The 18,169-nt window shown below is 51.1% G+C and overlaps 1 protein-coding gene and 1 long non-coding RNA gene across 2 annotated transcripts in view; one reads left to right on the forward strand and one right to left on the reverse strand.

The window, feature by feature from the left end:
• Positions 1 to 319: 319 nt before the first annotated feature.
• The window catches only part of Adprhl1 (ADP-ribosylhydrolase like 1), a 32,721-nt gene continuing 14,871 nt past the window's right edge, over positions 320 to 18,169 (reverse strand). Inside the window, exon 8 of the mRNA XM_034520032.2 lies at positions 320 to 7,049. Coding sequence (XP_034375923.2) covers positions 2,972 to 7,049 — 4,078 coding nt within the window. The 3' untranslated portion in view covers positions 320 to 2,971. The remainder of the gene's footprint in view (positions 7,050 to 18,169) is intronic.
• Positions 7,228 to 11,719, forward strand: LOC143434644 (uncharacterized). Its single transcript, XR_013104282.1, has 2 exons — positions 7,228 to 8,262; positions 11,182 to 11,719. It is a non-coding gene; the product is annotated as an uncharacterized LOC143434644 (long non-coding RNA).

The raw sequence follows: 18,169 nt of genomic DNA on the forward strand, positions 1-18,169 counted from the left end.
TCATTAGATACGACTGTGTCCTGAACCAGTATGACGGGACTAGGGAACAGGCTCTGCCAGAGAAGCCCGAAGCTCTGACTCCCTGGAGTACCAGCCAAGGGAAAAGGGGACAGGACATTCTCATGGCCAGGGACTTGTAAAACCATCAGTCTTGTGCCAATCCACGCCTGCCACTTTTCGCCTTTTCTGTATGGCTGTGTCCCTTCCTACAGAGCCTAATTGACTTTCTCTAGCCTCAAATTTCTTACAGAGTGAAGATCTTGTTCCCCACAGACGGAAGTAAGAGATTTATAATGGGAAATATAATTTATTTCCTTTTACAAAATTCCAGCTATCCAAAGTTAGTGTACATTCAAAGGAAACAATATACCAAAATATTTTTTTGTCTAACCCATTTTAGAGTTTTTATATACAAAGAAAAATAGAAACACAACTTAACAGGTAGCCATGGGTTGATACATAACTAAAATGGTAGTGAGATCTTCGATCAAAAGAGTAAATGCTGTACTCTCTGCACAATTCTGGAAGTGACAGTCCCAAGGGTGTGCACACAGCTCACTCACAGGCTGCCCTCTCTGGGCTGCAGGAGTCTGTGGACGGTGCCTTGCCGCAGCAGCAAGACCTGAGTGAGCGAGTAGCGAGTTTTAACTGGCCCGATGAGTTAGAAGCTGGAATAAATGGCTTTTAAATTTTGGGTCTTATGGGGGATGGTCTGCACACCACCTTGGGCATTAGTTCTTTCAACCTGGGAGGGGTCTCTCCCTCTCTCCCCACAGGACAATGGTCTGCCTGACAGACACTGTGGTAAGCTCTCTGCTGACTGAGTTTAGACTTGGCAGTAGGGACTTGCTCTGATTTCAATTAGAGCAGCGTTTAATTGCTTACAGCCTTTCTGAATACTGGGCTGAGCTGTGCCTCCCTCAGCCTCAAGGCACAGAGGATTTCACTGTGGCCTTGTGTACAGGGACAGGTCACATGCTATGCTACCTGCAAAGGTCCTGCTGTGTGAGCTTACTTGCTTGCTCCTCACAACTTTTAGGCTTGTTTAAAAGTTCTTGACTGCAAAAGTACTCCATCTTAAAAAAGAAAAACAAAAACACAAACCTTCAGCAAAGTCCTCCTGCTGGTGCTCCTTAAGAGGATTTCCAAAGAGCATGCACTTTTTTTCTATCTCCTCTGTCATCATGCTTTTGATCAAATGTCATCTTACATCCTCCGTGGGTCAAAGTATGTAAAGAAAGAAAACAAGTAAATCGGTTTTGCGCCTGTCCGGTGGGAGATTCTCATACCTGGGCATCTCAAGGGTTGGAGCCGCTTTCTAACTCATGTCACAACGGATGTGAGCAGATGCTGCTGATAATTCCAAAAAGACCCAAGGAGGTCTATGGCTTCTGCTGGGACCACCCTCCTGTATCATAGTCCCTAGGAGCTGACTTTATAGGAATTCTGGGTAGGGTAAGAAATCATTGCACCCCACAGCTCCATGTCCCCCAGTATTGGCTGGGCTTGAAAAACAAACACCTAGGCATCTATCTCCGCAGGACCCCAGGATATGGGGAATGGCTCCAGGGGTGCAATATGGGACACAAGGGGACAGTGCCTAGTGTCCAGGAAATTCACACACCCCCTGTAACTTCAGCAAAGGCTCTTGAAAAGGGTGAGGAGCGCTGCCTCCTACAGAGGGAGCACGTTGTGGCCACAGAAGCTGGGGAGCTGACACCTGCTGTGCTCAACACACAAAGACCTTGTGCTGCCTGTTTAAGGGGCTCAGGTTCCTGGGCAATGGGCCATTTGTCTACTCAGGTGTCCCTGAGCTGGGGTGGGGCCACTCATAGTCAGCTTTGTCTGGGATAGAACAGGACATCCTTGTTATGGGTATTTGAGTTGGAAACCAAAGAAAGTTCCAGAGGGCCAGTCTCCAGAGCAAGCAGAGCACTGAGGGGAAATTCTTGAGTGTGATAAACCAAACAGCAAGTCTCTCAAAAGGCAGATGCCATTTTTCTGAGAGGAAGTCTCCCAAAGGAGAGCATCCAGCTCAGCTCTTCTGTGGTTCTGTGGGGGGCATCCCCACACGTCATGGAGACCAGAGCTCCAAGAGGTGTAGTCTGCTCAGAGGTGTCCAGCTTGGTCTAGATTTCAGTAGACACACCAAGGGGTAGTTGGGACACTGTGAGTTGTTAATGGAGACTATCCTGAGCCAAGGTGCAGTGGGTATCAATTGTCCTTGTGTGCAGCAGGACAGCAAATGCCCCAGACAGTAAGACAGAAAGACAGCTGTTTTCAGCAGCTGGAAACAACTGGAACCCCATGCAGCTTGGCCAACAGCAGGATGGGAGAGCTGCCTCATGAATCCCACTGGGGATGTTGGCAGTCACGGGGACAGCAGAAGTCGTCACCCAGCTAAACAAAGGCATGCTTGGAATCGCGTGCCTCACATCAGTGTGGGGAAAACCTCCTGTGGCTCCTTCTGGTTCTCTCCTGATGTCTGCTGAGAAGACAAGCTGTTTTCAGCAAGACTTAGGTGTCAGCTTAGGAGTGGGCCGTGGCTTAAGCAGGCACTGCACTTTCCATCCATGCAAGGCTCAGGTCAAAGGTCACAGGCACTGACTTTGGGTAGTAAGCCAGCTGGGAAGACCTGGGCTGCCGAAGGCCAGAGGACACAGAAAGGGCAGCTCATGACATTGATCTCTCTTCTGCCAAGACAGGAGTGAGTGCTCCGTGTCCTCCAAGTCACACAGTGCTGGGCTGACATCACAAGGTCCCATGAAAGCAATGGGCCGCCTTGGATAGCTAGCTAACATCTTCCTCATCTAGAGAGGTCTCACGGCTGCCTCAAACTGTATGCTTCCCCAGACTGGTTCATGCGAAGAGAGAAGAAATGAGAGACACGGACGTCTACATTCTTTCGGCGGTGGGGGGTGCTCAGAGTCACGACTGGTTAGAGACAGACATGTTGGCTCAAGGTGAGCGCTCACTTTGGAGGCTCAAAGGTATCGCTGGCCCTGAGAACCGTGGGCCTGAAGGACAGATCGAAGGCCTTCTGGTCCCGAAAGCTTTGGGCACGGTACTTTGCAAAGTGCACCGACTTGGGATGCTTATGATCTGATAGGCCCCTTTCTGCCCCAGGGACACTTGGGGGCCCTTCCTGGGCAAGGGATTGGAAGAGTGGGTGGCCCCCAGCATTAGATGTGAGCCACAAAGTGTCGCTGTCATGTGTGGTCTCCAGGGAGCTGACTGTGGTCCTGCTACTAGCCAGAGTCTGGCTTTCTTGGGGCAGCTGCTGGGCAACCAGGCTTTGCTGACTGCCAAATGTGGGGCCCAGTCTGGGAGGCTCCCCACTTGTGTCAGTAGTCAGGACTCCTTCAGCCGTGCTGTCAGGTTGTCCCCGGGCCTGAGGTGCTGGGTGGCTGGCCTGTCCCTTGCTCTGGGTCTGTTTCTGCATAGCCAGGCCACAAGGCTTCGTGGGCTTCCCTGGGGTAGCTAGGTTCTTGCCAGCCCAGAGGCTGTCTCCTTGAGCTGGACTCTTTTCCAGCCTCTTCAGTGGTCTTGAGGGGTGCTCCTGAGCCCTGTCCCTGTGCTGACAGGGATTCTCCTCCACTGGTGTCTTTTCATTTGCTATTATGTCCTGAGAAGCCCAGACCTGAGGATCTGTCACACACAGCACATCTGACTGTCCAGTCTGCTGTGACCGTACATGCCCTCTACCAGTTTCCTCTGATCGGAGCTGTCTCTGTGGCCTGCCCATGTCTGCCTGTGTTGACAGGCTCTCTTTGGCTTCACCTTGCAAGGTTTTTGCCTGGGAGGCAGACCTATGCTCTGCCTTCTGGGTGAGGACAGGAGGCTCTGGACCGTGGGCTAGTTCCACCTGCCTGGTCTCTCCCTTTGCGGCAGGCCTTATAGGGGAGTGTGCTGCCCTAGAGAGGTGCTGTTCTTTCTCAGGATCCTTTCTGTCCAGTCCCTGTGGACCCACAGAGGGCAGCGGCGAGTGGTGCAGATGCTCTGCTGGCTTCGTTTGTGGCACTGGAGATGCCGTGCTTTTGCATAGAGGATCTCTTTCCCCCGCTGTAATTTTGTTCCGTGGCTCACTTGAAACACACAGGGGAGACTTAGTAGACACCAGGCAAGAATCCGCAGCTTCCTGTGGCTGAACGGCTGGGGATGCCGACCTTAGGGGATGGCTCCGCAGCGGGTCTTCGGTGACCATGCTTCCTTCGGTGGCTCTACTCTCATGCTTTGAGGACCTGCTTGATCCCAAATAAGGATGGCTGTGGGGTCCTTGTGCTATCTTGTCTTTATCGTCCTGGACGCTTCCTGACCATGGTGTTGTCCTCTTTTCAGGGCTTTTTTCTCCCTCTTGGGCATCACCAGCGTGGGCAGTCACCTTGTGCTCAGTGTCTGGGGCACCACTTGTTTGCGGCACTATCTTGTATTTAGTGTCCTGGGCACCACCTGGCTGTGATGTCACCTGCTGTCTAGTGTTTTGGGCATCACCTGCCCATGTGGCTGTTTTGTGTCCAACATCTTGGGTGTCGCTTGCCTGTGACACCGTCTTGCGTTCAGGGTCCTGGGCACTACCTGGCCGCAGTGTTGTCAGTTTAGTGTCTTGGGTCCTATCTTGCTGTGTTGTCTTGTGGTCAATATTCTGGGCACCGTTCGACCACAGTGTTGTCTTGTGTACAGTCTTCTGGGAACCACGAAGGTGTGGTGTTGTGTTGGGTCCCACATCCTGGGACAGATGTGGCTGTAGTGTCATCTTGTGTGCATTGTTCTGGGTGCCACTTGCCCGTGACATTTGTTTGTGTTTAACATCTTGGGCACTTGTCTGTGGCACTGTCTTGTATTCAACCTCCTTGGAATCACCTCTATGTGGCATCACCTTGAGTTCAGGGTGCTGAGTACCAGCTGGCTGTGGTATTGTGACATTGGTGACAGTCCCTATCGCCTTCCCAGAGGCTTTGATACTTGCTACAGGCTGACTAGTTAATGTGGACTGGCTGTTGTTGTCCAAATCATGGCTGACATTTTCCTGAGCAATGCTTGGTGGTTGAGCTGACTCACCCAGGGGCCCTTGGCACTCTTCCTGTCCAAGCTTGTTCATGCCTGGTGCTGTAGAGCCATCAGGCCTTATGCAGTCCTGGCTTGACACCAGCACCACGGTGGATGCCCCTTGCTGGAGGCCAGTGGCCGAGCAGGTGCCCACTCCTGCATAGCTTCTCCCGGCAGTGGGGTATGTCCAGGGGCTGTCACCACTGCAATTCCTGAAGTCACATGACTTCTCAGGGCTCAGTTTTTCCTCTGTTGCACCAGGAAACGTCTTGGAAGGACTTGGTATTAGAAACCTCTGTGAGGCATCATGGCCCACACCGCCGGCGCCATCTCTTAGGTCTTCCTGGAGTCCATGCTGAGCTGCAGGATGGAGACTCGAAGGCATCCCACAGGGTTGACTCTGCATTGTTAGGGCTGGGGGACCCCTCCTGTCCTTGGTCTCAGTGGAAGACACCGCCTGCTCATTTTCAGCCACGACCTCTCTTCTCACAACTGGAGAACATGTGTCTTCGCGACTAGGAGAGGCTGGCATCTCGTGGACAACAGGAAGCTGCACTGTTATTTGTGGAGGCTTGATGGCGGGCTGTGCTCGCCGCTCAGCCTGGACTGCTAGGGGGGCCAGGAGGGGGATCCGAGTCGCAGCCTCCTGCTCTGGCAAGTGCCTCTGGATAGCAAAGAAAGGCTCTCTTTCAAAGCCTGAGGGTGTCCTTTCGGCTTCATCTTCAGAGCTGCTCACAGTCATGGCGATTTCAGGAGCCCCTCTTAAATTATCCATCACTCCGTGGGCATCAGCTGCCACCTCTTGTGTACTGGGCTCCACTGTTCTGTCCCTTCCGATTGGTCCAGTACTTCTGGGGCTGTCCAGTCCAAGTGAAGCCATCACTGGTACGAGGCCAGGCAGAGCATGGTCTTTGGTAGCTGTGCCAGAGAAACCTGCATTCAGAGCCACTGCCTGGGGGTTCAGAGCCACGTGACTGTCCACATCAGCCACTGCTTGGGGCACTGAGGACATGAGATGTTCCTTGTTCTCCTTGTTCATGAGACCTTGTGTTCTGTTTCCAACAGGCTCCAGGTTTTCTGAGTTAGACACCATGATAGCTCCCCCGGTGGGCCAGCGTCTACACTCCGAGTGACTAAGTTTTGCACAATGGGACAGCCAGCTCTGGGGACCACAGACGATGGTGGCAATGTTGAGGGCTGGCAGGGGCTCAGCTGTGCAGGCCAGAAACTGGGCAGGGGGGATTCTGGTGCAGCTAGTAGCCATGGTGGCCACGTGGAGCACCCGCACTTGTGGCCTGTGCACCTTCCTCTTCTGTAGGTTCTTGCTCTTCAGACCTTCCCTGTGCAGGGGCAGCACCCCAGCCTCAGAGTACAGGCAACTATTCTGTTCGAATCTTTCCCTCAGCTTGGAGAGGATGGAGCTCCGGCCCACGATTCTTGGCAGGAGGCCCCTGGCAGCTCCAGGCCGCTGGGCAGGGGACTTCTCACCTACTTCTTTCTCCTTGGTCTCCTTCTCTTCTGCAGCCAGGAACTTCTTCAGGATGCTTTTCACAGTGCTCTTCCCACTTGAGGGGTTCCACCGGGGCTTCTCATTGGCTGGGGTCCTCTGACCGGGACTTCTGCTTCCTTCCTTGGTCTTTTCCAGGAGCTTGTTGATGGTGGCATTTACAAAACTCCTACCAGGTCCTTGCTTATCTTTAGAAATCAGCCGGCCCACATCCCGGGTCTTCTTGAGGTGGGGCTCCCGGCCAGTGCCCATGAACTTAGCCTGTAGAAGCTGGAACCGTGTGGGTCTCCGGCCGGCCTCCTGGAGTTGGGAAGAGCGGTTGGCCCTGTGTGTCCTGTCTTCCGCCTTCTGGGGCCCCTCTGCTCGGTCCAAGACATAAAGCAGGAGACTACTGAGGATGATTCGCGCCGCCTCGTCGCATGTCCTGCTGATCTTCTTCTTCAGCATCTGCGCGTCCATGGCTGTCTTCTCAAAGCCAATCCTGGGGCTCTCGGAACTGGAGGAAAACAAAAACCAAAGCCCTTGACAGTCACATATTTTATTCCTTTTCATAAGCTCACCACTATCCTGATTTTATGCTGACTTGACACAGGCGAATGTCATCTGATAGGAGGGAACCCCAAGGGAAGAACCGCCGTAAGATGGGCTGTAGACAGGCAAACCTGTGGGGCATTTTCTTAAGTAGCAATTGATGGGGAAGGCCCCAATCCATGGTGGGCGGTGACGTCCTAGGGTTGTGGTCCTGGGTTCTATAGGAAATCAGGCAGAGAAAGCCATGAGGAGCAAGCCAGTAAGCAGCACCCCTCCATGGTCTCTGTACCAGCTCCTGCCTCCATTCCTGTCCTGTTTGAGCTCCTGTCCTGACTTCCTTCAGTGATGGACTATAATGTGGAAGAAGTGTGAGCCAAAAAACCCTGACGAGGACAGCATCGAAGCTCCTGAAGCTCATTCTCAGGAGTCAGGACCCATCTGGGCTTGGGGCCGGTGCTGGTCTTGAGCACTGTCATGGAGGCCTCTGCAAGCCTGAGGCATATGCATTCAAAGAGCTGACACATTAAGTAGGAGTATTAAAGGACAGCCACGTTGTGAGCACTCCGAAAGCCCTGGCAGGGTGTGAGTAAGCACAGAGCACTGGGTAAAAATAACTAAACCCAAGTAGCAGCTGTGCGGCCCCACACCAAGAGCTCCATTGTTCTGGGTAGTCAGTCAGGATATAAAAGCCAATCCGGGTAGTGGCTGCTCTGTCTTTGCAGAAATAAACCAATCCTGGGGCGGCCCCAACACTCCCTTGGGGCCCAGAGTGGAAAGCTAGGCCATTCGCCATTGGTCTGTTTCAGAGTTTAGGAGCCAGCAGTCTCTGAGCTCAGGCTTGCCCCTGTGGCACCTGGTTGTCACAGTCTTACTGCCTGACCTGTCTCTCCTGTTCGGATGGCCTGTGGACAATCTCTTCACACTGATCTGGAAGCTGCCCTGGGTGGAGAGAGACCTCCTTTCACCTAATGGAGCTCACCATCCTGGGACAGCGTCAGCAGAGTGATCCTGAAGAGCTTGTGCTTCCTGCAAAACCACCTGCATGCTTTAACGGCTGCGGCTGCCACAGGCAGAGGGCACGGGGTGGGGGTGGAGCAGGCTGTGTGCCGCTGCTGGGCTTCGGGAAATCTGAGCAGAGTTGTGTGGATTTGAGTGGTCCCAGATTTCCAGCCTCTGAGGTAAGTAAGATGGTACCGTCCTGAGAACGGGTTGGCTTTGACTGTGGGTGGCAATTTTTCCGTCTCCCAGGGCATCTTGTTCTACAAGGTGGCCATTAAGTTCTACATCTTGGGGTTGACCTAGATACAAGCTTCTGTGTGGATATCTGGGGTCTCCCAGGCATATTGCATACTGATGAACTAAGCCCTTACACCCCAAATTCCTCCTTCTATTAACTGCCTTTTGGGCAGACAAAAGCTTTCCTGACCTTCACCCACTAACAGCCACAGGGCCCTACAGCTTTAAGATGTGTCAGACTGTTGCTGGGCCCAGGAAACATTCCCTGCCCCTCTTCCAGGCTTGCCTGACCCACATGCGTACAGCCAAAAGTGTCCGCGCTCCAGCCAGTCACAGGTCACATGATCACACTCCCCTGTCAGCCACATCTATCCTCTACTCTCATTGGATGTTCTTTGTACAGAGGACAACAGCATCTCTGACCCACCCTAGGCTGGGCACAGCCACGCCCTTCCTGTGCTGTCCTGGTTGCCAACATCTTCTGTGGGTCCGGTTCCACTTGCCCACTGTTCCATCATGAATATCAGCACACAGGGTCTCAAGCAGGGCTTGGGACCCAGAGCTGAATTCACACATCTGCAATTACCACGCCCATACCCTCCAGCAGGGCCTGGACTGGCCTATGCACACTTCGCTCTACAGTCTCTATGAAGAGAAGCTTGACAGTTATCATTACCAGCTCTCAACTAGGTGCCTCAAGCTGGGCCACCAGAGCCCCCTTGTGTGAGTTCCCAGGAGCCACAGAGCCTGCGGAGACAGGGTATTGCTCCCCAGGCCTGTGGTGTGGATAGACTCACCTGGCTCGGGTCCTATGAGGAGGCCCAAGAGCCTGTGTGTGTACCTCTTGGAGCTTTGTGGTCACACAGTGTGTGAGCCAGCCAGGCTACTTCAACTGTCTTAATAACTTTCTCAGGTGAGTCAATAGTGTGACTGAAATAACCACACTGACGACATCCAGTCGATATTCTGACTGACTGACTAAAGGCCACGGGGCCCAACCACGCAGGACACTGAGTATCCTTCCCAAGTTCCTCTCTGAGAGCTTCTGAGCCCAAGGTCTAGAGGGAGAAATAAGAAACTCATCTGGCATTAACTGTTCAGCTTCTGCCACAGAGGGGACAGCCTAGCGTCTCCACATGCCCCATGCCATGGTTCCACACTACCTTACACTCTGGGTAGTGCCAACAACTCGGTGGTAAGGTGCAAGCGGGACATTTTCAGGGAGACTTGCTGAGTGTCCTTAGATCAAGAGTGTTAGTGGGTCTAAACCCAGCTTGGCTGGTTGGGCCGAGGCCATGCTATGCCACCGTTCGGCTCCCAACCAGCTGGAAGCTAGTGCGACACCAAGGTACTGTCCAGCAGCCCACCACCTGCCCATTGCCAGGGACCAACACTTGAGGCCACTTGGGGCCTTCAGTCTAATTTGTTCGGCAGACATGAGAAGGGGATTTATCTAACAGCCCCAGATGGAGTTTTGGAATGCTCCTCAAAGCTCTCGTGGTCGTCTCCAATGTTTTCAGTTAAGGCAGGGCAGATGCTTTCCCAAGATTTCTTGGCCAGCATTAACAGATTAGAGCGGAGACTTAAGTTCTTTGCTGGTGATCCACACCTGGCCCTGTCACACCAAGGCTCTACACCGAGGGGCATCTGCGCTGTGAGTGAGTAACTGGGATTTCCCAGCTCACTCCGATGAGTCAGAACTGTGTTTAACAATCATTATAATAAAAAATTCCTCTTTCATGAGGATCTTTGCTTATCATCCCTGAGGCCATCCACTGTCTGTGAGGGAGGGAGCTTCTGTCCTCTTCCAGAAGGCCTCCTCCGATCTGCAGGCCCAGCCTTTCCAGTTCTCCCAACTCCTGGTAGGATGAAGGAGAAAACCTGGGGAAATGGAATTCTAGCTTGTCTCTCCTTGAGGTCTTTGCTTTAGCTCATTGGCCTGAGGCACTCTCGCCTTAGAACAGCTGGTGCTGGCCCAGGGGACACAGACTCATGGTTATCTCTCCAGAGCAATCTCAAGCTCCTAGCCCAGGGCTGCTCCCCAGAACACCACATGGGTAGCTCATAGTCCACGGACGCTCCCCAGTACATCATTGGGGTACCTCATAGCCCAGGACTGCTCCCCAGAACACCACAGGGGTAGCTTATAGTCCATGAACGCTCCCCAGAACACCATGGGGATAGCTCATAGCCCGGAGCTGCTCCCCAGTTTACCACTGGGGTAGCCAGTTACCATGTGACCACTTAGAGTTCCCAGTGCAATTTCAAGAGCCATTCTGCTTCTGCCCGCGGTCCTCTACTGCAACAAAGGCTGCATGAGTAGGAAGCCTGTCTGTTTTCTTTTCCACTTCAGTCCAGTTGCCCACAGAGTCTGCATGAGAGTCAGGCCTTTGCGGATGCCTGTGGTGGAGCAGCGAGGCCCCATGGATACCTGTAGGGTAACCGTAGGCAGCACATAGACCTGCCCCTTCTACCATTCTGCTCTCCTGGCTATGGCCCCAGCCTTCCAAATGTGCTTCTTTTTCCTCTGGCATGCGGCTGCTCACCTTCCATATTCCTTCCAAGGAGCCTTTCCCAGCTGTGGGTCTATACCGCAACCCTATGGAAGCCTCTCTGTGCTCTGTGTGTATCCTGACACCCAAGCTGTCTCATGTGGACCCCTCCCACCCTACCTTGGTTCTTCTGAGCTGCTGGTGCCTCTGGCCTAACCTATGCCAGAATACTCCAGAGTCTTTGCTCACTACAACACCTTACACTGGAACACTAAGATGGCTCATGGAGCCTTATGCTGCCGGTGTGGGGCACTCTATGCCCGGCTGCCATGTACAGACATGACTAAGCCCATTTTCCATGTCCCTCAGGTACTTGGATGAGCTATAGAGCCTGGCCCAGGATGGAACAGAATCTTCCCTTCCATGGCCAACACAAACAGGGGGCCCATAAACCTTCCTAATTTAGGCACCAGCGGCAGGCAGGCAAGGTCATTCAGGATGGGAGACTGGACAATCATCTCGGGACACACCCAGACTGCTCAGCACTTAGGAATGCCTGCTACATCATGACTTCTACAGAGAACAGCAGACCTCAAGCCCCGACTACTTCCGTTTGAGTGCACGCAGCCTTGGGTCAATCCAGCTCCTCACCAGCTATGGCCAGCAGGGCCTTGCTGGACTGCCCTATGGTCAGGGCGTGTGGCAGCATCCTGGGTACCTGCTCTGCTCTGAGCATCCTCTGGCAGAGAGCGCTCCTCAGTTCACTTGTAGGAGAAGTGGAGTTCTCAAACAAACTCCAGTGAGCAAATCAGCAAGCAGCCTTCCCCCGTTGGCCCCTGCCTGAAGTTCTTGCCCTGACCTCCCCCTGAACAGTAAGTATAGGTGGAAATAAATCTCTTTCTCTTCAGATTTGTCTTTGGCGATGGTGTTTATGATAGCAACAGAAAAGCAAGCTAAGACAGTATTGTTATACCCATATTCCATACCTCGAAACGGAGGCCTGAGGGCCACTGCTTCTTCCTGCTCATTCTGCCCAGCGCATGGTGGATAAACACTCAGCATGCTGACTGACCACCATGTGTTGTTTTTATGGCTGTCCCTTCTGGGACCCTTTCCTCAAAAGCCTTGAATCAGGCCTCCCTGGCTCAGGGGGTCCAGTGGCCTTTGCCTGCCATCCCTCAGGCCCCCTCACCTAAGCTCATAGATAGATTCCAAAATGCTTCATCAGCTTCTACTCATAGGTTCTCATGGCCACCCTGGAAGGACAATGTGGCCCTAAGGACAGGGACCCTTGAAGGCCACCCTTGTAACTGGGTTAGAAACCCATTTGTATCTTATCCAGACACCCAGTCTTGACATGGTCAGTGTCCAAGTGGGGCACTGATATGGGGACTTTGGACAACATGCATAGCCTGGTCACTTCCACAGAGCAGTAACCATCTGTCTCAAGGGCTGGTTGCTCAGCCAGTGACCTGCCCAAGGGCTTCACGGATGCACTTGCCAAGCTAGTGTTATAAAGAGAGATGCAATCTAGGTTCGCTTTTACTTTTATAAGTAATATTGCACCTTGCTTTGCGGGTTTTCCTGTCATGGAGACTACCCAGGTCCTCATGTATATGAGGCGCACGCTCCACCATTCAGCTACATTCATCCACGGAGTCAAGTTTTAAATAACGGAGCCCTTTAAGCGAGGCTCTGAATATATGTTACTGGTAGGTCTAATATTAGGCTATGAGTGATGAAAATATATTTCTAAGAGAAAAAAAGTGTTTTCCAAGCAGTCCAGAAGACACAGCTTGGGATGCTGTAACTGTGTCTGTGTGGACTGCGGTGTCAGTGTTTCAGGAGGAGCCATGAGCACTGTTAGTGTTGCCTGTCATTTGTAAACTTGTTCTCATTGTGACTCCTGTCTGGGAGAGCTCGGTAGCAGATGCTTGCTAATGCCTCCCTGTTATTTGTGAAGCCAGACAGCCATAGGTGGAGTCCTGAATCTGAATGTCAGTGCTATCCTGGAAACACACTTGTCTCCAGACTGATGCCTGGTTGCCTTGGCTGTGGTACCCCTGGTTTTGCGGCTGGATCCAGCATGTGTGGCTACAGGTGTGACTGAGAGATGTTTGGTCATTTGGGCTGTAGTGATATGCTATAGCCATCACCCGGGCTGACCCAGGCCTACCAAGAGTTGGGCACTCTTCAATGCCTCAAAATCTAAGAGGGAATAAAGGGTTCTTAGAATATCACTCTGGTGACGGCTACTACCTCGTGCTGCTGTTCAGTATGAGATGGAGGTGAATAGCTGAGAGCAGACACGGGGCACAGGGGGCAGGTGTCTGATCTGTGCTGCAGGGATGTGGCATAGAAAAACAGATTAAAGGGGGCCATGGTGAGCCGGATGGCAAGCTGTGTAATATAAAATAGTATTTCAGAGTAGGATGCTAGTACCCAGACCGTAGAGCTCTAGCCTGGTCACCCCTCTGGCTTACAGCAGTGAGAGAAGAGCATGCTCGATCAAAAAATTCATGGAAACGTTTATGGCAAAAAAAAAAAAAAAAAAAAAAAAAAAAAACCCAAAAAAAAACATAAGGACATAAGTTTTGTGGTTTGTTGGTAAGTGATTAAGAAAAAAATTATGCGTGTGTCTCATCTCTGTGTTTCTATATATTTCTGTAACTGTGTCTATGTCTGTGGCTGTGTGTGCATGAGTGCATATGCATGTAGTAAGAGGGACAGAGAAAATGGTAGGTCACTGTGACACAGCATCAGCAGTTGCAAAACTTCGAGGGAAGGATACTGGAGCTGTCTACTGTTTTGACTAATTGTTTTCTTTCTTTTTATCTTTTTCTTTTAGACAAGCATCACTTTGTAGCCGAAAGCTAGTTAACTTGGAACTCACAGTGCAGCCCAGGCTGGTCTCTCATTTGTGGTGAGCCTCCTGGCTTAGCCCTCTAAGCCTGGAAATTATAGGTGTGAGCCACCACACTTGGCCTCGTAAGTAAGATACATTCGAATCTGTCCGAGGCCAAGCATGACAGTGCACATCTGTGATCCTCGTGATAGGAGGTGCAGGGAGGGGGGCTGCAAATTTAGAGGTCAGTTGGTTTTTGAGAATTTATCTTAAAAAGGAGGAGAAACGACAGAGAGAAGAGAGGAAGGAGGGAGGGAGGAACAGAGGGAGGGAGGGAGGAAGGAGGAGAGAAGGAGGACTGGAGAGACGGCTCAGAGGTTAAGAGCACTGACTGTTCTTCCAGAGATCCTGAGTTCAATTCCCAGCAACCACATGGTGGCTCACAACCATCTGTAATGGGATCTGATGCCCTCTTGTGGTGTCCAAAGACAGCAACAGTGTACTCATATACATTAAATGAATAAATAAATCTTTAAAAAAAAAAAAAAAAAAAAAAAAAAACAGGGGAGAAGGAGGAAGGGAGGGAGGGAGGGAGGGAGGGAGAGAGGGAGGAAGGAAAGAAGGAAGGCTTGATTCAAAAACAATCAAAATAGGGAAGGAGAAACAGCACCGTGACCCTGTGGTGTGAGGAATACTGACATAGATGGGGCCATAAAAAGGGTGACAGAGCTTCCCGGAGTTTGAGGCTGAGCATTGGAGGTGATTGTGGAGGGAGATGCTCTCCATGTTGTCATCACCTAGGCTTCTAGTCATACACCCGCCCGAGGAAGAAGGGTGGTGGCCCTGAGTGATGGCCCTGGGCAGGAACCATGGAAGGGTAAGTAGGTCACAAAGATGTCCTCCAAAGCCTTGTGTAAAGGCTACAGTCTTGGACCCACCTGCTCTGGCCCTAAAATAATACAAGTCTGTTGTGAGTTTAGCAAGGGACTGAGAAGGGCAGTGCTGGGCTCTGTACAGCACTGGTGTCTTATTCACATGTGGCCACCTTGGGGTGCAGGCCCTCACACTCGTGTGGACTCTTTAGTTGCAACATCCCGAGTGTGCTCTCAAAGTATTTCTATCTAATAGCAAGAAGTAAATCAACCCAGTGGCAGTTTTAACATCAGAGCAACGCTAGCTCAGTGTTCTAAAACACACTTCCAACTTAGCAGACATTTTAGGATTTTTTTGTTTGTTGTTTGTTTTTCTAGACAGGGTTTCTCTGTGCAGCCTTGGCTGTCCTGGAACTCACTTTGTGGACCAGGCTGGCCCTGAACCTCTCTACCTCCTGAGTGCTGGGATTAAAAGTGTGCACCACCATCGCCAATATTAGCACTGGCTCTTGGGCTGGTTTTCCATCTACCTTCAGTGAAGAGAGGCTATGGACGGCACAGAGGCTGCCTGGGCCAGGGAGCAGAGTGACATGTGTGTGTTGTCAGACACGGGAGTTAAACTCCGACTACCGCTCTTTCGCAAGTGAGCCACTCTGGCCTCCAGATACTTTCCCACCTTCAACACAAGCTCTTCGACACTATCTACCTCACGGAAACCTGGGTTAATGGAAGATACACACTTGACAGTAGTGACTGTTATTACCATGGGCACAGCAGAGACTTGGGGAAGCCAGGCACCCAAACAGCTCTGGGACTTAACTGGCTGAGACTGGAAACTGGCTGAACTCCAGCTGAGAGTGGCAGAGGAGGAATTGTACCTGGTGTTATGTAAGCTGTTTGTTGTTGATGGTTTTTATTTTCCTTCCAAGGTGTGTGTCTCTCTCTCTATCTCCATGCAGCTCTGGCCTTGCACCATCAGTGTAGCTATGGCTGGCCTCAAACTAGTGATCCTCCTGCCTCTGCCTTCAAAGTACTGATATTATAACTATCTACCACTGCAACCTGCTTGAGAATCTAATTTGTCAAACTTTCTGAGGAATCTATCATCTTGTCTAGCAGACTTCCACCCTCCAATTGTCAGAAAAGAATGCCATCCACAATATCCACCTCTTATCTGGCTTTCAGATATAAACACCTTGGGAAAATAATTTCAAATATAAATGAAAGACCTTGGTCTGGGTTTGTGGCTCAGTAATGGAGCACCTGTCTGGCACACGTAAGGCCTTGAAACTCTCTCTCTCTCTCTCTCTCTCTCTCTCTCTCTCTCTCTCTCTCTCTCTCTCTCTCTGCGTCCCTCTCTTTTCCTCTCTCTTCACCCCTCTCTCTGTTTCTCTCTCTCTGCCACTATGTCTCTCTCTTCCCCTCTCTCTTTCTTGAATTTAGGTAAATTCATCTAAATTAACCAGAATTCCAAAACCTTGTATCTCTCGACCAGCCTTGTCCACCACATAATGCTTATTCCTCTTCAGGGAACATGACTCTTTGCTGGGCACCAAGGCAGAAGCTCACACACATTCTTGAGAACACACTGGAATACAGATCTTTCCTGAGATCACCTTCTCCAGAAACCAAGACGTCTCAGTCTACGCCCAGATTCAACCTACATGCTTGTGCCTCTAGACCAACAACAGATGCTCTTCAGGTGTTTTAGGCAGAAAATGGGTACAGAAGGTTGCATCTATGACCCCTACACGTAAGTTATCCCCATTTGTCACCTAAGAATAATAAACACCAATCCCTCCAAAATCTAACGCACAGAGGTGCTGACCTTGTGTTGAAGCAGAGCACACAACAGTCCCTTAGTCTCAGGTATTAGACTCATAAGGTGCTATACTCATAAGATGTAGCTACTTCCTCACTCACTAATTAAACTAGGGAACAATAAAAATGTTGTCTGCACCACAATATCAGAACTAGGAAAGCAAAGCAATGGTCCCAGAACGAAGCACGACTTATTGTGCTTTGGGAGACTGATTTGTTTGCACAAGAGATTGTGGAAGTCATCTGAGTGTGGTGGCACAAGCCTGTAACCAGTGCGGGGAAGACTGAGAACACTCGAAGGATCATGAGTCTGAGGCCATCCCAGGCTACACGGTGAAATCCTATCCCAACAAAACAAAATAAAACCAACAATTTAACTAGGCATGGTGACGCATGCCTTTAATCCCAGTACCAGGGAGGCAAAGGCAGACAAACCTCCGTGCGTATGACGCTCGTCTAGTTTGGATAGTGAATTCTAGGCCAGGGCTATATGGAGACCTTTTCTCAAATCAAAAAAATTAGTAAAGCACACACACACACACACACACACACACACACACACACAGAGAGAGAGAGAGAGAGAGAGAGAGAGAGAGAGAGAGAGAGAAAGAGAGAGAGAGAGAGAGATAGAGAGAGAGAGAGAGAGAGAGAGACCTGCTCATTGTCAAGCACCACACACCTGTCCACCATATGACTCTACTCTTGACCACAAAAAATGGAAGCCAGGTACTCTCAAAAAACAACTGCTATGTCCCAAGACACGCTTTCTTCACCATAAATACAGGATAGTTCCCTAAGATACCTGGGACAGGGCAGCTTCAAGAAGTCCCAACACATCCCTAAGCCTGTGGTGGCACCCTTTGCTAATAAAGTCTGCAGCCATTTGCCCAGCTGTCTACTTAGATATAAACCACAGGGGAAAGAGAGGCATCCCCACATCCCATTTAACTGTTCCTCAGAAGCAGGTGAGGCCCCAGGAGAGTTTGCATCCTATAGGCTGTGCAGATTCCAACAAGTGGATGCTTTCTGTCCCCACCCATCAGAGCTTCAAAGGGACCCCACCAGCCTCTCACTGCAGACAGTGTTGGCTCTCCTCAGAGACAAGTCCTCATGTGAAAAGGACACAGGACCAACAGGACAGCCCCAGCTGTGCTGCCCAGGCACAGCCCCAGCCATCTGTCATCAATGGTGGCTGGCTTCATTCTCGTCACTAACGGAGGAAAACCGTGTTGAAAGTCATGGTTGGAGGAGCGTGTGTCCACCTTCTCCACACTCCCAGCCAACCCGTACTGGGGAAACACCATGGAATGGGACACCATGGCTAAAGACTTCCTCCGACATGGATCTAACCTACCAAAGGTGCCGCATGTGACCCAGAAGATCATCTGCTGCCTGGCTTTCTCAATGTTCATAAAGATTACAGTAAAGTATTAGTGACCAAAACATGGTAAAAAGGTTAAATTACTCCATTTGGGTACATCCTGAAGCCACCAACCACCTCTACTATGAGACATGAAAGAATCTGACTTCAGAAGAGAGATGCCCCACCTCACAGTGTGCCAGCAGGGTCTCAGGTAGATACAGCTAGGCGGTGGGAAAACAGAAGAAAGTTCTCCAATGGAGAGCCACGGCTGTTAGTGCTGTTAGTGCTGATCCAGCATCACTGGACTTGGGGCAGAGGGAATACACCTGTTGTCCAGGAGATAGCTTGTCACCAACCATCTGGAGGTTTGTGTGTAGTGAGCACAAGAGACAGGGTGGGGGGAGGGGCAGAGCACCACGCTTCAGAGAGGGTGAGGAAAAATCTTCTCTTAGGACA

The sequence above is a fragment of the Arvicanthis niloticus genome, chromosome 16 (genome assembly GCF_011762505.2).
Source record: "Arvicanthis niloticus isolate mArvNil1 chromosome 16, mArvNil1.pat.X, whole genome shotgun sequence".
In the NCBI taxonomy this organism is placed as follows: Eukaryota; Metazoa; Chordata; class Mammalia; order Rodentia; family Muridae; genus Arvicanthis; species Arvicanthis niloticus.